The sequence below is a fragment of the Prunus mume genome, linkage group LG7 (genome assembly GCF_029339155.1).
Source record: "Prunus mume cultivar Tortuosa linkage group LG7, ASM2933915v1, whole genome shotgun sequence".
NCBI classification, from domain to species: Eukaryota; Viridiplantae; Streptophyta; class Magnoliopsida; order Rosales; family Rosaceae; genus Prunus; species Prunus mume.
The window spans coordinates 13,254,679-13,274,057 of record NC_142704.1 but is presented as its reverse complement, the minus strand read 5'-3'; the positions used below and the strand labels follow the sequence as shown (position 1 = coordinate 13,274,057).

General features: G+C 35.4%; 1 protein-coding gene and 1 long non-coding RNA gene across 3 annotated transcripts; one reads left to right on the top strand and one right to left on the bottom strand.

The window, feature by feature from the left end:
* The first annotated feature begins 712 nt into the window (after window positions 1-712).
* HGL1 (heteroglycan glucosidase 1) lies at window positions 713-16,425 on the top strand. 2 transcript variants are annotated; one of them, XM_089055842.1, is made up of 24 exons: window positions 713-727; window positions 1,149-1,337; window positions 2,508-2,799; window positions 2,942-3,010; window positions 3,087-3,224; window positions 3,340-3,457; window positions 3,998-4,080; window positions 4,385-4,480; window positions 5,983-6,151; window positions 6,229-6,371; window positions 6,445-6,531; window positions 6,750-6,935; window positions 7,988-8,155; window positions 9,827-9,947; window positions 10,040-10,109; window positions 10,682-10,769; window positions 10,874-10,994; window positions 11,608-11,801; window positions 11,896-12,004; window positions 12,812-12,967; window positions 14,331-14,433; window positions 15,061-15,234; window positions 15,647-15,792; window positions 16,054-16,425. In XM_089055842.1, exons 2-24 carry the CDS (start codon window positions 1,162-1,164, stop codon window positions 16,245-16,247), a joined length of 3,201 nt encoding a protein of 1,066 aa, XP_088911968.1. In that variant the 5' UTR covers window positions 713-727; window positions 1,149-1,161; the 3' UTR covers window positions 16,248-16,425. The 2 variants fall into 2 exon arrangements, with proteins under 2 accessions (XP_088911968.1, XP_088911967.1); XM_089055841.1 differs by lacking the exon at window positions 713-727 and adding an exon at window positions 890-1,061.
* An 831-nt stretch (window positions 16,426-17,256) lies between these two features.
* Window positions 17,257-18,891, bottom strand: LOC103336768 (uncharacterized). The gene is made up of 3 exons (XR_016122141.1): window positions 18,321-18,891; window positions 17,726-18,181; window positions 17,257-17,627 (listed from the first exon to the last, which is right to left on the bottom strand). It is a non-coding gene; the product is annotated as an uncharacterized LOC103336768 (long non-coding RNA).
* Between the last annotated feature and the right edge of the window lie 488 nt (window positions 18,892-19,379).

Here is a 19,379-nt window from a genome sequence, read left to right as displayed (position 1 = left end):
TTCATAGTTTTACTTATATTTATTTATATCCCTTGCTGCCTTAGGAGTCTGATTATTAGAAAAAAGAAAAAATCCTAAAATTTTGGCATACCAAATTTTATATTTAAACCAATGTCTCTCCTACTCCCTTTGGAATCTTTCAGGCAACAAAAAATAAAACTAACGTTTTTTCTTATTTAATTTTTAAGTCTTATTAAAGAAAATGGATAAATTAAAGAAAACAGTAAAATCAATATATTTAATAAGGATAAAATTGGGAAACTAATGATGGCTTGTTTGATGCATTAATTACATTGTTTTAAGTGTAAGGAAATGAACACATGTCATGAAGAAAAGAAAAAAGGTCCAAAAAAGAAAGTTGGAGAGATGATTACTAGTATTTCCCTTACAATTATTTCTTGGCCTCCCGTGAATGTGCAATTATTTCTTTTACAACACCGTCATCATCACTTTACCTAATCGGACAACAAGTCTTCAAATGAATAGTTAATGGGCTCCACCACATTTAAAAAAAAAAAAATCAATTCTTCTATTTTTCTTATAACAATTGTACGCTATAACAGGACGTGTTTCCTACTTAAACAAAACTACATGATTAAAACTCAAAAAGAAAGAAAGAAAGAGAAAAATCAAACTATTTGGCCATTTCTCTTTCTATTTCTAACATTCACATGAAAACAAAAGGAAATGAATCATAGTTGCTACGTGTCAGCTCTCCAACTTCCCAGTAAGTTTCCACTAGAAACGACAAATGAGCTACAGATTCCTCCTCTGTTTTTCCATATTTAATTTAATTTTTGTTGAAGTTTAATTTCGTATGATCACGGGAAGGACTTAAGATGGTTTTCCGAAGTCATATTTGATTTGATTAAATAAAATAAGTTTAATCACATTCGCATGAAACAAAATGAAATGACGAATGAGCCACAGATTGCTCCTAGAAAACGACGAACGAGCTACAGATTCCTCCTCTGTTTTTTCATATTTAATTTTTTTTTGGTTGAAGTTTAATTTCGTATGATGTTGGATTCACGGGAAGGACTTTAAGATGATTTTCAGAAGTAAATTTTATTTGATGAAATAAAATAAGTTTAATCACAGTAAAATAATAACAACAAAATAATTAATAAGAGAAATATATTATGTAGGGCCAAAACACCAATGGGAGAAGTGGTAGCATTGAGTGGCAGATTGGGTGGGGGATCGTCGAAACTCGCGCTAGGGAATCTTCATCGTCTTCCTTTCTCTGGTACCAACAGCAACAGTGTAGTTCATGCGAGCCTGTTTTCAGGGGTGAGGTTGAGGAAGAAGCCTGGTCCTCAATTTGAATCGATCAGGTTTGTATTTATTCTTGCCTGATTTGTTTTGTTTTTGGGTGTGTTTTTAAGCAACTAATTGTGACAATGGTGCCCCTCTGCCTTGTTGGGATAAGAATTCTAAAAAAACTGCACTAATTTTGCATCGAGTTTATGATTTTACAACAGCTCTTTGAAGTTATTGCCTGTTCTGTTTTGTTTCATTTTGTTTTGTTTTGTGATGCATTCCTTACTAATTTTATATTCTTCACATCCAATTCTTATTTTGATTTCCATCCACAATACTTCCCATGTTCATTCTAGCAATCAAACACTGCTGTGATGTGTATGTAGCAAGTTTTTTTTTTTTTAAAATAATAATAATTTTTCTTCCTGTTTGGTAGTAATATATTTGTATATACAAGGTTTGCAAATATGAACAATTGGATGTGGAAATGCACCATTCATTTGGTCGTTGCTAATTTAGAATATTCACTTTTTGACAGTAATTTATTCCTTGCACATACGTATAAGCATTCGAGAGATGTGATGATATTTTATATAGGTAATAAAAATTCCGCCAATTTTCTGTTGGGGTGCTAAACATGAATATGTAGTTTGACCTAATATTCAGTTCTAAATTTTGTAACTTCACCTTTCTAACCGAAAGTAAATAGTAAATATCAGGCATGGGCATTAAGGGCCAGGTAGCATCTCTCCTCTACCAAATAGGGAAGTCTTAGGTTCGAACTTATGAAAGGAAAAGGGAGAAAGTCCAGGTCCAACCCTTTCTAATTGCCAGTTTTAGTGCTTTCTGTTTTCTGAGGGTGTATGGAACTTGGTAGAGAGTACTTCAAGTTGTCTAGTCCATTACTGATGTTTGGTCAATAAAACTCTATTTATACTCTTTTTTTTTTTTTTTTTTTTGAAATTCTATATTGACATTTCCTTCTGTTTGCATGGAGAAAAAACCTCACTGATGATGTGATGATTGAGTTGTAATAGCTCATATGATACAAACACACTGTAAATTTTCTCTGTTTATATTTTTCAGACGACTCTATAATCTTCTTTCACATTTTTAATAGTGATCCGGAGTGAAATGTTAGATTCAAAATGCATATTCCCATACGATATTAGTTTTTTTTGCTAGAAGAGGTCTAATAAGAAGTTCATTACTGCAAAATTTACTACGGTTATTTTGGCATGCAGAAGGAAGAGATTTACCAAAAGGTTGGTTACTGAAAATTTGATCTCTAAAATGGCTGATAATGAAGGAAAGGCAGTCGCTACTGATGTCACCTCAGGATCTATGATTTTTGAGCCTATCATCGAGGATGGAGTATTCCGATTTGATTGTTCTGCAAATGATAGAAATGCAGCATATCCTAGTATCTCTTTTATTAATAGCAAGGATAGGGACACACCAATTATGAGTCACAAGATACCTTCATATATCCCAAATTTTCAATGTCTATTGGGGCAGCAGATTGTTAAACTCGAGGTCAGCAATAGATTTTCAAATTGAATTTGGTGCTTCCTGTATTATCTATTTCTTTTTGTCTCTTTCTTAACAACTATATTGTCTTTTCATCGTGATAGTTTCTATGCCTTAAATTAACATGGTAGAATTGCTTTTGGTGTAGCTTCCTGTCGGGACCTCTCTCTATGGAACTGGGGAAGTTAGTGGGCAACTTGAGCGGACGGGGAAAAGAGTAAGTCATCTTTTGATGATCTATCCATGAAGGATTTCCCTCCTCTCTAAATGTTTAGTATTTCTGCTTGATTTAGGTTTTTACTTGGAACACGGATGCATGGGGTTATGGTTCTGGAACTACATCATTGTACCAGTCACATCCTTGGGTTCTAGCTGTTCTTCCAACTGGAGAGGCATTGGGAATTCTCACTGATACAACACGACGCTGTGAGGTGCTGTGACATCTGGATCTCTGACCTTCTGTTGTATGTGAAAGTTAATGTTTTTATATATTTTTCTTTTAATTTATTAACCTACTTTTTGGTTCACTTTTTTGCTCATGAGCAGATTGATCTGAGGAAAGAATCGATGATACAGTTCATTGCTCCATCCTCTTATCCTGTCATTACATTTGGTCCATTTCCCTCACCCCAGGCTGTTTTAATATCTCTATCTCATGCAATTGGTAATTTCCTAAACCATTTAGCATATGCTCTTATGGGATGTCCTTCAAATGTTTTGTTGTGAAGCTAGATATTTTCTTTTAGTACATTTTGTTCAATTGCCCATATAATTGAACTCAATATCGGTGTCATTGTTGTATTTTTAGACTCTGGTATTTGAGTCAATTTTTAATGCCTTGTGTTAACATTCATAACTGAAATGTGACATCTAATATACATGTAACATAAGATAAAAGAAAATAAATACTAAATTTGATTATAATTGATGAATTCGATTTAAGGATTTCGACAAGAAGACAGGTATGCAGTATGAAAGAAGTTATGTGTTATGTGATTTCTTATGAATTAGAATAACTGCAGACTTTTGAATTCAAAAAAGTAGATATTACACATGCTATATGTTTCTTTGCATATAGTGGCACTTGCAGATGTATGTTGCTTACTTGTCAGTGCAGTCACTAGTATATAATGCGGTTCCTTCTCCATCATTCTTAATTTTTTGTTTTAGTATCTGTTTTTATTGTTTATGATTTCCTCACCAGGGACTGTATTTATGCCCCCAAAGTGGTCGTTAGGCTATCATCAATGCCGTTGGAGCTATGACTCTGATAAGAAAGTTCAACAGGTAAGTATTTGATGATTATCTCAAGTTAAAGCTTCTCTCCCTCTGTCTCTGTCTCTGTCTCTGTCTCTCTTTCATGCATGATTGTTTTCTCTCACTTTCTCTTGTTCGCTTATATGTTTGGTCAAATACCTATTCAAATAACATGCCATAACATAAGAATGAGCTTGTCAATCAAATAATATAGTACTTGGAACTAGACAGTACATCTTAGTTCTGTAAATTCCTTGCCACTATATAGACAGTACAAATTTCTAAAGCGTTATATGATCTATTGCGATGATCATTGACCAGCTTACATTTGCAGATTACAGGAACATTTCGAGAGAAGGGTATACCTTGTGATGTCGTATGGATGGATATTGATTACATGGATGGTTTTCGTTGTTTCACTTTTGACAAGGTATGTTTTCCCCTAATTGTTCTTAATGGATGAGAATACATTGGTTCTGGTTCCCCATCTTCAGTTCATCAATGAAACCATATACTTCTTTCAGGGGTGAATTGAAGTTTGAGAATCTTGTGTATGTTATTGAGACATTTTATACATGTTTAGGGTTGAAAGTTATTCTCCAAAATTTTTATAGAGATTTACTTTCAAGAGAGTAAAAGGTGTTGTGTGGCTGTTCCTTTGAGTGGTTAGGCTAAAAATATGTCTAGAGAACATAAAACAACAAAGATGTTCTAGGTTTGCTCTCTTCTTCAAGACATGGGTATTTAAGTGGTGCTATTGATGTAGATGTATTGTGAATCAGGTTTCTGTTTCCGTTTATTGTAATCCAGTCTTCCATGAGCATACCAAGCACATTGAAGTAGATTGTCATTTTATTTGTGTTTTTTTTATGCCAAAACATATTTACACTCCTCATATCAAGTCTTCTGATTGGCTTGGTGATATTTTAACTAAGCCCCACTTATGGCGTTCATTTGTGGAATTTTACTCCATGCTGGGTATCTTTGACTTTTACGTTCTAGATTGAGGTGCGGCGTGAGCAGTCTCATTTTATTTTACTTCCAGAGCCTTAGTGAGTATTTTATTGGCTTGTGAGACCCACAACTGGTGTAAACACAAGTGTAACCAGATGTTGTGTAGTTGTAGTAGTACAAAGCACACCAGAAATGGATACCCTGCAATAAAAGAAAAAAACAGAATAGAAGATACACAACCACATCTTTTACCTTGTATATTGGCTGAACTTAAGCTTTTGAGTCCATCTTTAGAAATCTGTCATAATTAATCTTTTGATGTTGACTTCAATCTTTGAATGCTATGCAATGAATTACCATTGGGAGAAAGTAATAGGATCAAATTTGGAAGGTCGATAAATGAGTTCTAGGGCAAAGAGATCCAAGGGAAACTTGAATGTGATTTTTCTGGGACAGAGTAATAGGGTCAGGTACAAGCTCTATTTTGCTATTCATTATGCACTGATATACAGTGATGTAGGCATTGTTGGCTCAATCGCAAAGCACAAGATTGTGCTTTGTCCTACACCTATGCATTTTAATTTTTTTATTGAATGAGGCTAGGAAATTGCAATGGCGCCCCTCATTCTAGAATAAAACTAAACAGTTGGCCAATTTTTGCGTGGTTTGGAGGGAAAGGAACACTAGAACTTTAGGCAGTAAATTTATTACGAGTCAATGTTAGATTGTCGGTGAATGTTTCCTATTATCTATGGGATTGTAGAATGGGAGGTATCTGTTTCTTAAGCCTATTTGGTATTCTCTTAGGGTTCCCTCTATCGGTTTTGCTGTTCCATTTCTTTTATAAAATTGTTGTGTTCCTATAAACACAATGGTTACAAAGGAATTTGGTGATGAAAGAATTGTTCTGTTTCTATAAACACCAAAGGATATTGGGTATCATTCCTAATAAATAAATTCTATTCTGATATCATTCAGGAGCGTTTTCCAGATCCGAAATCTTTGGTGAAGGGTCTAAACCAAAATGGTTTCAAAGCAATCTGGATGCTTGACCCAGGGATAAAACAGGAAGATGGTTATTTTGTCTATGATAGTGGTTCTAAAAATGATGTCTGGATTTTAAAAGCAGATGGAAGACCATTTGTTGGTACATTTTCTCTATGTAATGGTACCAAAAGTCAAACCTAGTATGTTACTGTGTTAAAATTTTCTCTCCATTTCCAGGCAAGGTGTGGCCCGGGCCTTGTGTTTTTCCAGACTATACACAGGCAAAAGTTCGATCTTGGTGGTCCAATTTAGTGAAAGATTTCACTGTAAATGGTGTTGACGGAATATGGAATGATATGAATGAACCGGCTGTTTTTAAGGTAGTTTGATAATAGTTTATTGGTGCTTGCAAAATTTTTGTCGGTGTTGATTTTATTCTTTTTCCTTTTTCAGACTCTCACAAAAACGATGCCTGAGAGCAATATTCATAAAGGGGATGATAAACTTGGAGGTTGTCAAGTTCACTCACACTATCACAATGTATAATTTACTCAACCTTGCTGCTCTGCTATTCGTTTTACATGATTTTAACAGTTAGTTTAGGTTCCAATCTTGTAAGCATCTTTTGTCTATGGCATATTGGCAGGAACTTGACTGCCTTACTGGTTTGTGAATGCCATTTTGTTTGATTGTTGTATGTATCACTGATACAATGCGAAACTTGTGAACTTCAATTTGTTGAGTTTGCTGCCTGTTAGGTCTATGGCATGCTGATGGCAAGATCAACTTTTGAAGGCATGAAGCTGGGTAGTGAAAAAAATCGTCCTTTTGTTCTCACCAGAGCTGGATTTATTGGTAGCCAAAGGTATGCTGCAACTTGGACAGGAGATAATCTTTCAACCTGGGAGCACCTACATATGAGCATTTCCATGGTTCTTCAATTGGTATGTTACTCTAGTAGCTTGCTGTTTGCCTGAGTTAAAGACGTAGTATTTGCCTGAGTTAAAGACGTAGACTTGATTTTATTTTCCTTCCCCGTTCTTATATGGTTAGTTTGTTGTACAAGAAGAACATGTGCACTCTGCATGAAAGATTACTTGTAGCAATTGAGGTGTTATGGAAAAAAAATAAAGAAGAAAGCTCGCCTGAAATTGAGGAGCTTTCTTCATTACTTTCTTTGTTAGAAAATGCCACTTTGTTTCCGACTTTCCATTTTGTCTGATTGGAGGAGCTGGATTTGGGATCTTCTCGGGTTTTCTCTTGTAAATCAATTGCAGGAAAGCTGAATGACAACCCATCTCTTTCTTGCTTCCATCTTCTCCTATGATTGGAAGGCTAAAACACCACCTAAGGTAGGCATTCTATCTTGGATTAGTTGGATCGTTGCTCTTGGTAGGGCCAACAGTTGTGATGGGGTTTTACAGGAGGATACCCAATTGCCTTTCTCCCCATTGTTGCATCAAGTGTAGAGGAGAGGGTGAAAGTTCTGATCACTTGTGTGTTCATAACCCAATTGTCTTAAGTTTAGGAGAACGCTGTTTAGGGAGTTGGATTGAGCTGGGTTGCTTCAACATCTTTTATAGCATTATTTTGTGAGATGCACATGGATTTTGGGGGAGGCAATACAGGTGTAGTCTGTTTTTGGGTGGTGTGGCTAGACAGAAATAGAAGGATTTTAGTGTTTAGTCTGTGCTTATGATTAGCTTGGTTAACTGCTCATGGAAATATCAATACTTCTGACATGGCTTGAAAAGTATGGATCATTTGTTGCTGCATTGCCAGTGGCTTTTTCTTTATGTTCTTGTTTACTCAATGAAATTTTTTTATGTTGCTCTATCCTGGTGTCGTATAATGCGTTACTATGTGAGAAGTTTAATTTTTTTTTGGTGGAAATGAAGTAAATTTGTTTCTTTTAGTTAGTTACTCAAAACAACCCAATGTATATATATATATCTTTATCCAACTGTACTTTAATAACTGTTTAGTTTGTTTTCAGGGACTTAGTGGTCAGCCACTATCAGGGCCTGATATAGGTGGCTTTGCTGGAAATGCAACACCCAGGCTCTTTGGAAGGTGGATGGGTATAGGTTCTATGTTTCCCTTTTGTCGTGGGCACTCTGAAATCGACACCATTGACCATGAGCCGTGGTCATTCGGGAAAGAGGTTTGTCATGCTTCAGCATTATGAATAACTATTGTGCTTGTTTCCTGAGTTATCCCTTTATTAAATATCGGCTGGTGCTTCTGGTTGAGCCACTTTACCATACATTAGAGTAAGTTAACCTTCTTAGAACTCAGATAACTGTTATACATACAGGTCTTCAGCTAAATCTTCTACTCTATTAGTTTTGCTACTTACTTTTTCAGATCTGTGTACTTGGGTAGTGCCCCTATGATCTGAAGTTCTACTAGTTTCTACTTTTAAAAGAAGACACTAGAGGACTTAGGTTTTGGATGTATTTTCTAAGCAGCTCCATGTTTCTTCATGTATTTTGGGTTTTTAAGGAAGTTGGAACCATCTGTTTTCTTATAGCAAAGCCTAAAAACGTCTAATGCTTCTTTGGTTCCTACCTATATAGGTCCACAAGCACAAAAGCACAAGGAGACAATCTCTGAAGAGCCTACAATCTTACAATAAAAACCTGAAATTTCTCTCTGCACACCAAACTTCAAAAGATTGCAATGGGAAAACTAAAGTTTGGATGCCATTGCAATGTCAAGCCTCTGTTTGTTGGACCCTAGTTCGACTTTTTCCTGCTTATGTAGAGTGTGGGACCCATTTTGTGTTGACAAGGACACCAAATTTGCACCACATGGAAAATAAATAGGTGACAAACTGTAAAAGACACATGGCCTTTTAAAAATATTTTCGAAATCTAGAAAATTTATAATTGAAAAAATATATATAAATAGAAAAAGTGTTACTCCTCAATGGAGGCGCAGTGTCCCACCTCCCCGCTTCCCATCCCCATCTAGATCTTATCTGAAACGGAAGAAGAAAAAGAAAACATCTAAAATCTGCAGAAATAGAGGAAAGAAAAGGAATTTTGAGCAGCAGGACTGAAAATGGAAGAAGGGTTTCGAACAAGAATCATGATTTGTATTAGAGGGTGATTTCTTCCCTACAGACAGGGACCTGCATTTTGGGGTGGATCAGCTGTTATCAGCTTTGGTCCTTTTAGCTGTCATTGATATGTCTAGGTGTTCCTTGAAATTCTGGTACATTTATATGCCTCCTGATTCTTCAGCTCCTTTACCCATCACATGAGAAGTGTAATGATTTTTATGATTGTGTACACGTGAAAGTTTCTTCCTTTGGCTGAGAAGCTCAAGATATTGGGACTAAGTGACAGGAATTTGGGGATGAGGGGTTCAGGAGTAAAGGTTGAAGATGATATGGCTTTTGAATGGTCAGAGCAAAGTGTGGAAATTGGAAAATGTGGGACTGAAATCTCTGGCTGTTGTTAGCACTTGGTAGCTTGATTGACCGACTATCATCCCCAACCCATTATCGTTAATAAGAGCATGGTACTGTTGGGACAGAAAGATACTGTGCTTTGGTATTGCAACTTCAATGCCCAAAAAATACCTCAGTGCACCCAAGTCTTTCATTTCAAGTTCTTTTGCTTGATAATTTTGAAGCTATTTTGTTTCGGTATTGTGAGGGTTACCTTAACTTTCGTGCCAAAGTCAATCATCCAGAAAAGGATATGCATTTTATGGTTTTTATACGTTGCAATTTGCTGTTTAATGTTGATGTGCGCTATTGTTCTTTTTAGATTTGGGTCTGCTAATTGTGCCATTAATCAGAACTCATTTCAATTCTATATGTTAGTGTGAAGAAGTATGCCGTTTGGCATTGAACAGACGCTACCGCCTTATACCTCATATATACTCTCTCTTCTATATGGCTCATACGATGGGCACTCCAGTGGCAAGTCCTACTTTTTTCGCTGGTGAGTTTTTTAGCTGTTGAATGGTCTAACTTCTTTTGGACATGATAAGGCTTTGTTACGTGACTAAGTGCATATGTCAAATGCATGTTCAGATCCCAAAGACCCCAGCTTAAGGAAATTGGAGAATTCTTTTCTGTTGGGTCCACTTCTAGTCTATTCCAGGTTCACCCTTTTCCTACAAGATAAAGAACCAAATCCTTGTAGATTATGTCTTTTGTGGTTTCTGTAATCTGTACCTTGTGTTTTTAGCGGACAAAGACTGAATTTGACATCACCTTTCGTGAAAAAGGCGGACCATTCCCTGCTTTATATTAACTTATAAATCCATTCTTTTATATAGAAAAGCAATTTTGCAATAACAGATGCCTCATGTTATACGTTATTATGTTCATTTGCTGTTGTGAGAAGTGAAGTGAAGACCTGAGTCTATCAATATTATGGCTAAAGTAATGTTACTTCTGTTACTTCCTTTCTAAATTTAATTGTATGTGATTCTGTCACCCTTGTATTCCGACTTTTTTTCTTCCCACCTCATACTTTGCTTGCATCATTTGGAAATTAAGAATACCATGCAAATTTATAATTGTGCCCCTTGAACCCATTGCAGCATAGAGATCTGTTATGTGCTTTCTAGTTTCATTGAACTCGTGGATGGTGTAAAGGAGGTTCAGTTGAAATGTTTATTTGTATCTGATCCTTGCATTTTATTCTGACATCCTATTTGTCATGTTCAGCACTTTGCCTGGTCAGGGGATGGATACTTTGCAGTGCACATTGCCCAAAGGAATTTGGTTGAGTTTTGATTTTGATGATTCACATCCTGTATGTATGACTATACATATTGATACGCTTTGCTTTTCAATTTTTTCTGCTCATGTTAATACTTTCCACTCATTTCTTTTCTCACTTGTTTCTGGTTATTGCAGGATTTACCAGCTTTATATTTGCAAGGAGGAACAATTATTCCTGTGGGTCCTCCTCATCAGCATGTTGGTGAATCTAATATATTTGATGACTTGACACTTGTTGTTGCTTTGGATGAACATGGTAATTATGATTCTGTCAATTTCTTTAACAAATAATTGGATTGTTTGGTTGTAAAATCAACAGTTTCAAGTTTTGGGTGGTCATGTACAACTTAAGGTCAAATGCGTGATTATTGATGTAGATTTTAAATTAACGTAATTGAATACATTGAATTAAACCAAATCATACTTGGAAGTGTACGGATCTATTACAATAGAGATAAGAAATTACGAGGTCGAACCCACAAAAAATTATTAAGACAACCTATTGCTTAACTAGTTCAACAAAAGTGTATTTGATTTTGGATAACAATTATATTAATTAGAACAATTATTTATAAATAAAATGTAACTTCAATTGGAAGTAGCACTAAGGCATTGATAATATGAAGATGGGCCTATATTCTGCATCATATTGCTTAGTGGGTGGTGGATTGATTGGGTTATGGTGTTTCGGTTCTTGTTTTAGGTGTCTGATGGATGCTTGTCCATGTTTCTTGCAGTTCCTCTAGTTTTCTTTTCTTCAATAAACGTTTTATCAAGGGAAGAAAAGGAAAAGGAGAATTAGGTTTTCCAATTTTTATAGGCTATAAAATTAGAAGTTATAAAGATTTATCAACTCTCTTTATTCACAGGGAAAGCTAAAGGTGTTCTATATGAAGATGATGGTGATGGATATGAATTCATGAAAGGTGGATTCTTGTTGACTCACTATGTTGCTGAACTTCAATCTTCTATTGTTACTGTCAAAGTTTCAAAAACTGAAGGATCTTGGAAGAGGCCACAACGTCGCCTGCATGTGCAATTATTGCTTGGTGGAGGTGCAATGGTATGGCTTATTTTCTTTAGGGATAACAATCCAGTGTCTGAGACTAAGCCAATGCTAATAAAGTACCATATTTAATCCTGAATCCTTCAAACAGGTTGATACATGGGGCAAAGATGGAGAGGTTCTTCAAATTTTAATGCCTTCAGAACAGGAAGTTGTGAAGCTGGTTTCTACCAGTGAGAAGCAGTACAGATCTCGTTTGGGTATAATTCTTTTATGCCATATACTGGCTCATATTTTCCTCAGTGTGTACCTAAAATATTTTCCTCAGTACAGATCTCTACGTAATTCTCGATAAATGTTACCTTTTCTGAAACCCTCTAAATAGATTGCATGAACCAGGCCTCAATAAAACCATCTGGATTTCATAACCCCAGGCTGTTTTCTTTTAAAAAAAAAAATTGTGTTTATACATCTTATGTAGGTGAGTTTGCATTTTTCTGTAAATTCAAATTGCAACATGTGTTTATGAATTTATGAGATTTTAAGGATTAATATTTCTTGTTTATGTTGATAAAAGGCTTTGATAATGAATCTCTCTGATTCTTGCAGGATGTTCTAGTCAATATCTCTTCTTTCCTCTTTTGTGGTCTCTTTTTTTTTTCGGTGGGTGGGGGGTGCTTTTGGGGTATTAACTTAACATGTCTCTAAGCGAGTTTTTGTAGTGTTCCACTTTTATATAGGATTTAGTGTTTTCACATGTTTCATTTATAAAGAGAAGTAAGATGCTAATATATTTATATGTACACAATCAGCAACCAGTGCATAATAGTATATATACATGCGAACATCTTCCCTGAGACCACTCTGCATTGTAATTCAATAATCAGAATCATCTATTCTTTAGGTCGCTCCTGGTGAAAAATTGGTCAAATCGGTAACTGTTTTGTCATCTAAACTGGGCAGACAAAACAAATAGGATGTTCACATATAAGTATATTGGCGAACATCCTCACTTGAAAATTCTCTTATATATTAGTGACAGTGCCCCTATTAAATTGTTAATGTAGAAAATGCCAAGGCTATTCCAGACGTAGAAGTGACTTCTGCACACAAAGGAATAGAACTCTCAAGGACTCCTGTTGAGCTGAAAGGTGGTGATTGGTTTGTTAAAGTAGTTCCCTGGATTGGTGGTAGAATAATTTCCATGATGCACCTTCCTTCAGGTAGTACTTTGAAGATTATTTTCCTTTCATTATTATATATTTATAATGTATATAGTTTCTATGACCTCCGTTGTGCCATTTACCCTTCCCCTTCGTTTGGTGTATGTCTGGATATGTAGTAAACAATCTCTGCTTGCTAAGTTGGTTTAATTGATGAATCAGTATCGTTGTCCAAGATGGGTGTGAAATTTTGAAAAGTAGCCAAATTTTGGACATGTTAAAGATTTTTAGCTCATTTTCTTGGACTTAAAGAATTTTAACCACTGAAGAGGTTTGGAGCACTGGTCGAGAGGGCTCGATCATGACTCGAGGGGACCTCAAGCAGCTTTATTTTGAAATCTTGAAAAAGAGGATAAAATTCATTAAATTGTTGAAAAGAATGTTTTCCGAATTTCCCAAGATTGATGTGCTCAGTGTGGACATCACACTTCATCCTCACTATACTTCTGAAAAGTTCTTCCTTTTCTTTCCAACCATATTACCCACAAACCACCTAGCACTGCACAATTACACAAAACTCTAGCCTTTCTTCCACGGATGAAAGACATACACTTTTGACAAAGAATGTTTAAGAGTGAATGAGGAATAATCCATTAACCCCTGCTACCTCAACCAACCGCCACCATAGCCCAAAGCATATGGACATTGTTAGAGTGAGTTCCAGATTCTGCCTCTTTTTTCCCCACAAGATTCACCAATGAGGAGGCAGACACATTGGATTTTCTTCTTTGTACCAAATTGCAAGTGTTTTCTTGGGAGGAACAGTAGACTTCCAAATAATTTTAGTAGGCTGGAACACAGAAAGGGATTAATTATCAAATAGAAAACTTTAACAAGATAAAACCACTGATGAATCCAGTTTCCATTTCCACCTATCTGGACTACGTGCTGAAACCGAATATTCTCCAAAACTACCAAAGTGCAGCAAACTCCTCAATCTCTTGTTCATGTAAATTTCTTTGGAATAAAATTTCAATTTACTTGACCTGCATGAACCTCTGCCAATAAGCCACCCTACAATGTAACCCCTAGACTGCCTGAAAAGACGAGGAAATTTTAAGCATGAAGGATAGACATGAAGTGATAAACATTAAAATGATGGATAAAGTCCAGTCTCTGCCACAAAAATTTTAGTTTTGATAATGACTGAGATTTTACACTACCATGAGTCTATTCCATTACGAATAATTAGTTGAGGAACTCCAAGGACAGAAACATGATAAACTAGGTACAAACTTTCCAAATTATGATTTTGTTGCACGAATTGATGTTTTTGTCAAGATGATGAAAAATAAGGGTTGTAACCCTACATCACTTCAGGATTCTCTCTATAGTTGATACTTATATGCGGTTATTGTTGCAGGGACACAGTGGCTTCACAGTAGGGTTGAGGTTAATGGGTATGAAGAGTATAGTGGTACTGAGTACCGCTCTGCTGGATGTACTGAGGAATACAATGTTACAGAGTGAGTTTTGGAATAAATATTGGGGTTTTCCTTATGAGACCAAATTCTGATGTCATTACGATCCTTAGTTTCCCAAAAATATTCCCGTAGTCAAACTAGAAAGTATTCTTTTATACAATCCTTGGTGTCAAGATTTTTAACTATCTAATAAAATTTCAACGAGTAGAACTTTAACATATTCCAAACTAAAATTGCACAAGAGTGACACCACGAATTACTTCATAGTATAGATTAGATGTGAAAAGCAGGTGATATTTTTCAGCTATCCTATCACTATATGTCTTCAATATATTCTTCTAGCTATGAGGTTCTGTCCTTAAACCTTCTAAACTTTAAACATAAGTTGTATGTTTTATTTTATTTTAAGACCATGTTAATGTATTGTATCTCAAAGAGCCACCACCCTTTGTAGAGCTGCTTTATAGTTCCCATCAATTAATACTTTTCTATTTTAGTTGCAAAGTATGTGAACTTTTTAGCCATGTTGTAGTTCAAATATGAAGGATCATTTTTTCCTGGTTGAGTTAAAATAAATGGAGTAAATGGATACATTTGTATGTGTGTATGTTTGTATGTTTAATGGGCATTATGATAGTTCATGTATTATTATCTGAAACGTCAATGCAGGCGGAATCTTGAGCATGCTGGAGAGCAGGAATGTCTTTTGTTAGAAGGTGATATTGGGGGTGGTTTGGTTCTCCAGCGACAGATATATATTGCGAAGAATGATCCCAAGGTTTTCCGAATCGACTCTAGCATTATAGCACGCAAAGTTGGTGCTGGTTCTGGTGGATTTTCAAGGTTTGCTCCAACAAATCCCCCTCTCCCTTTTGTTCTCTCTATACACACACACATATAGATAACATATAGATATTATATATATATATATATATAAACATATATAACCAAAATGTATAAATGTTTGACTACTAAATTAGAAACAAAATGTGAATTTCTTACTATGACTAAATGGAGGAGTTCACAAGTTGCTCCCCTCTCTTACTTTTATTTCAAATAATCTCAGACATTCGTGACTTTCTGTTAACTTGCAGTTTAAATCCTTGTTTTTCCTTTAACTTCAAATGTTGACATAGAAAATCCTTGGATGGATTTGAATTCTGATTTTCACTTTGTGTGCCTTTTTTTTTTTTTCTTTCCGTAAATATCATTTCCTTTGTGCATAATTTTGTCTGTTTTTGTTTTCTCTTTGCAGGCTGGTCTGCCTGAGAGTACATCCAATGTTCACCCTCTTGCACCCCACAGAATCATATGTATCATTTACAGCCATTGACGGGTCAAAGCATGAAATTTGGCCTGAATCTGAGGAGCAGTTCTATGAAGGGAATTTATTGCCTAATGGTAATGCTATCTATCTTTCAATGTCTTACATTCATTACAATGAGACATTGGAACTTTATTATCCTGCTCAAAATGTGGAACTATACCTCACTTTGAATGTCACGAAAATGTTCAGGAAATTGCTTAGATTTCTTTCTATTTCCTCCTATTTTCTTTGTCATTACATCCATAAAAAGAAATCAAATTTTCAAAAAATTTAGTTCACTCTTGAAAATGGTTATATTTGATCAAGCTTTTCTTTCATTATGATTTTTGCAACAGGTGAATGGATGCTGATTGATAAATGTCTTGGGTTGGGGCTACTGAATCGGTTTGATGTTAGCCAGGTTTACAAATGCCTAATTCACTGGGGAACCGGTACTGTTAATTTGGAGCTGTGGTCTGAGGAAAGGCCTGTTTCAAAGCAGTCGCCTCTCAGAGTCGCCCATGAGTACGAGGTCGTCACAATCCTGTAAAAAAAGAGTGGTACTTTAATTTCACTGTCGTATAATCGTATTTACCAACCAAAAAAGGGATCTTAAAGTCATAGAAGTTGAGATATTGTATAACACTGCTAAGTGTGGCATTGTGAACGTGAGAAATGTTTTATGCACTACAATTTTACATAAGACTTGAGATTGTGAAACAAAAAAGGTTTTTTAGGTTTTAGACATAAATTTTTTTTCACTTTTGGAAAAAGCCAAAACTTTTTCAAAAAAGACAAAAAAACCACTCAACTTTCAAATCAAAGACATGCAAATGTATTGGATTCCTTAGGAAATCTAAAAATAAATAAGGGCATTTTTGTCCATTTTTGCTTCTTTTAAATTTTTTCTCTCCTTTTGCTTTTTCCAAAATGTCCCAAACAAAAACTAGGGCCTCAGATTTCCATTTTTTTTGTATTCAATAAGCACCATATTTCTCATTTACTCCACCGTGGCAAGGTTTTAATGAGGCCGCTTCTTGTTGCATCCATGTTTTTGTCTGCAAATTGTATGTTTTTTGGTTGGAATGGAAGTTTCTTACTCTTTGATAATAAAAAAAAACAGCAGTATCCCTAAAAAAAATTACAAAGTTTTTTCTAGAAATAAAAACCTCATTTATCTTGTGCCATGCTTGTCCAAGGCCCAAAGCAATTAAACAACCCAATTGGATTTGGATTTGGATTTGGCTGACATGAACAAGATTGAAGCTTTTTGCGTTATACTGGCACTTGTATTTTTACACCATCTATATATAGCTAGCCCAAACCAAACCCTTGTAGGTTAGAAGTGGGAACTTTTTGTAAAAACTATACTTTTTAGGAAAAACAAATAAAAAATGTAAGTATCAAAACCAAGAAATCAATTTCCATTCTTGTTGGTGATGCTTTTTTAAATTTTGATATGAGAAACAGCTGACTCATAATGCTTCATGTACTTTGCTAACTTTATTACAATCTAAGGTTTTGGTTTCTCTATATAAACCCCCAACCCACCACCTTCACTCTCACCCCTCATCCCACTCTTCATTCCATCATGAATTATGCTATATCGAAGCTCTTGAAATCCAACGTGATTCCAACATTCTACTCCAGTATATTATGGAGGATTGTTTAGGAGACTACAATTGTGAGTTGTCGGAGCCAGGGATCTGAAGGGTAGAAGAAGGGCATTTAGCCAAATTCGTAAGGCTACCGGCATGAGATATCAATCGAGCTCCAACTACCACACCAATTAAGGAGGCCAAAATGGGTGCAATATCATTCATTTTAGTACCTAGGAAATCACAAATGCCTTTCCTGTAATCAGATAGACCCGCCAACCTCTCTGCAAATTGCTGAACAATATCCAAGTCAGCTAGAGAAAAATCCTGCCCTGTGAAAAATAAAAAGAACCCAGAAAGTAACAATAAGAATAACGAATATATAATAAAGAAATGAATGAATGACAGGCAATGCATTACGGAATCTTACCCATGGATGCTTTGGCAGCTTCAATAATCTCCTTTGCCTTATCTTCATCCCCAACAATATCAGTTAAATCTGGAAGTCTGTCTTCGGACAATCTTGACTTGTCTTCAATACTTTTTGCCACTTTAGCATAGAGATAATTGTCAGTGACACTTTTTCCCAGTTCAGGAAAATGCCAAGAGTACCATTCTATGAGGAGAAAATTTTAAAAAAACTCATCACAATCGACAAGCTCTTCCAGAAGATGCAGCTGGTTAACTGTTTTATATATATACATAAGATGTGTGTGTCAATGCCAGTGTCATACCTGAATCTCCTTAATTGATAACCTTATCAAGGTTATCTAGAATGGAGATTGCTTGAATCACCGTATTGTCAACTCGGTCAGGATTAAACTTGACCTTGCCCTATGCTGTAACTGCTGCCGAGACCAAGTCGGGCTTTGTCCAAGTCCACAGGCTGAAAAAGAGAAAGAAAAAGCAAAAGAAAGGATAATGTCATTATATCTTAAACCCACAAAACAAGAAACCCAAAACAAAAACTATCAAAATGCTAAACCTATCAAAATGTAGGATGTGAATACAGCAAAATTTCAAACCTTTAGGTCCTGATAAACCTATCAAAATGCAGCTGCACTCCACGAAGCAGCTCATGAACAAACTCAGTACTTTGGCAAGAAATTCTAGTCACTTGAAAGATGTGAGAACCAATCTTATGTTCAGCCACTCCCAAACTGAACTTTGGCTTCTTACCTTCCTTGAGTTTTGGGAGATTAAGTTCCAAAAAGTTCCTCATCAGTCATACACCCTGAAATTCAACCATACAGACCCTTAATTTGTATTGACCAATTTGCAAACAAAAAATAATCATTGAAATACGCCAACCAACTAAAGATGCAGTGCAAAAGTATACTTGTTCTACCGTAGATTTAAGGGAATATTAACCATTTGAGAATAAAAATATGCGAAATGGGATACTGTATCAAGTTATGGGGATAAAAGTGGGGCAGGGAAAGAAAGTTCCAATATTCAAGGAGGACTAAGATAGTGTTTCTTCAAGTATAATTTATAAAGCAATTTTCAAGCAAAAATACTATACATTAGTAATGTTAGAAGCAGCAGACAGTTTCTAGGTATATATTATTCCCAAATTCTCTCTCTCTCTCTCTCTCTCTCATTAGTAATGTTTGGTGCACATTAGTAATACTACACATTAGTAATTTTAGAAGCAGCAGACATTTTCCAGTTTCTAGGTATATGTTAGAAGCAGCAGACAGTTCATGTATTTATGTTTCTAGGTTGAGTAACATAAAATACTACACATTAGTAATGCTACCGTGAGTAAAATTAAAAACATTCTAGTTTCATTTTATGTTGCACAACCTGATGCAATATTGTTTGGGATTTTATTTTGAAGCACTAATATGACTGAGTCCTTGCAAAAATGTATAAATATATCTAACTAATGTTTCCAGATTGTGCCTTTTTTTAAATTTTTTAGAAATATATTTTGCACAAGATACACCAATGAGGAGGCAGACACATTTGATTTTCTTCTTTGTATCAAATCTCAAATTTTTTCTTAGGAGGAATAGTACCCAAAAATTTAAAAAAATTTCTAAAGAAAAAGGGGAAGAATTGAAAATAGTAGTCAAAAT

Coding starts and splice junctions, on each gene's coding strand:
- HGL1 (XM_089055842.1), top strand. CDS start 1,162: ATGGGAGAAGTGGTAGCATTGAGTGGCAGATTGGGTGGGGGATCGTCG. Junction 6,532..6,749: donor TTCACTCACACTATCACAAT/GTATAATTTACT, acceptor GCTGCCTGTTAG/GTCTATGGCATGCTGATGGC. Junction 8,156..9,826: donor CGTGGTCATTCGGGAAAGAG/GTTTGTCATGCT, acceptor TCTATATGTTAG/TGTGAAGAAGTATGCCGTTT.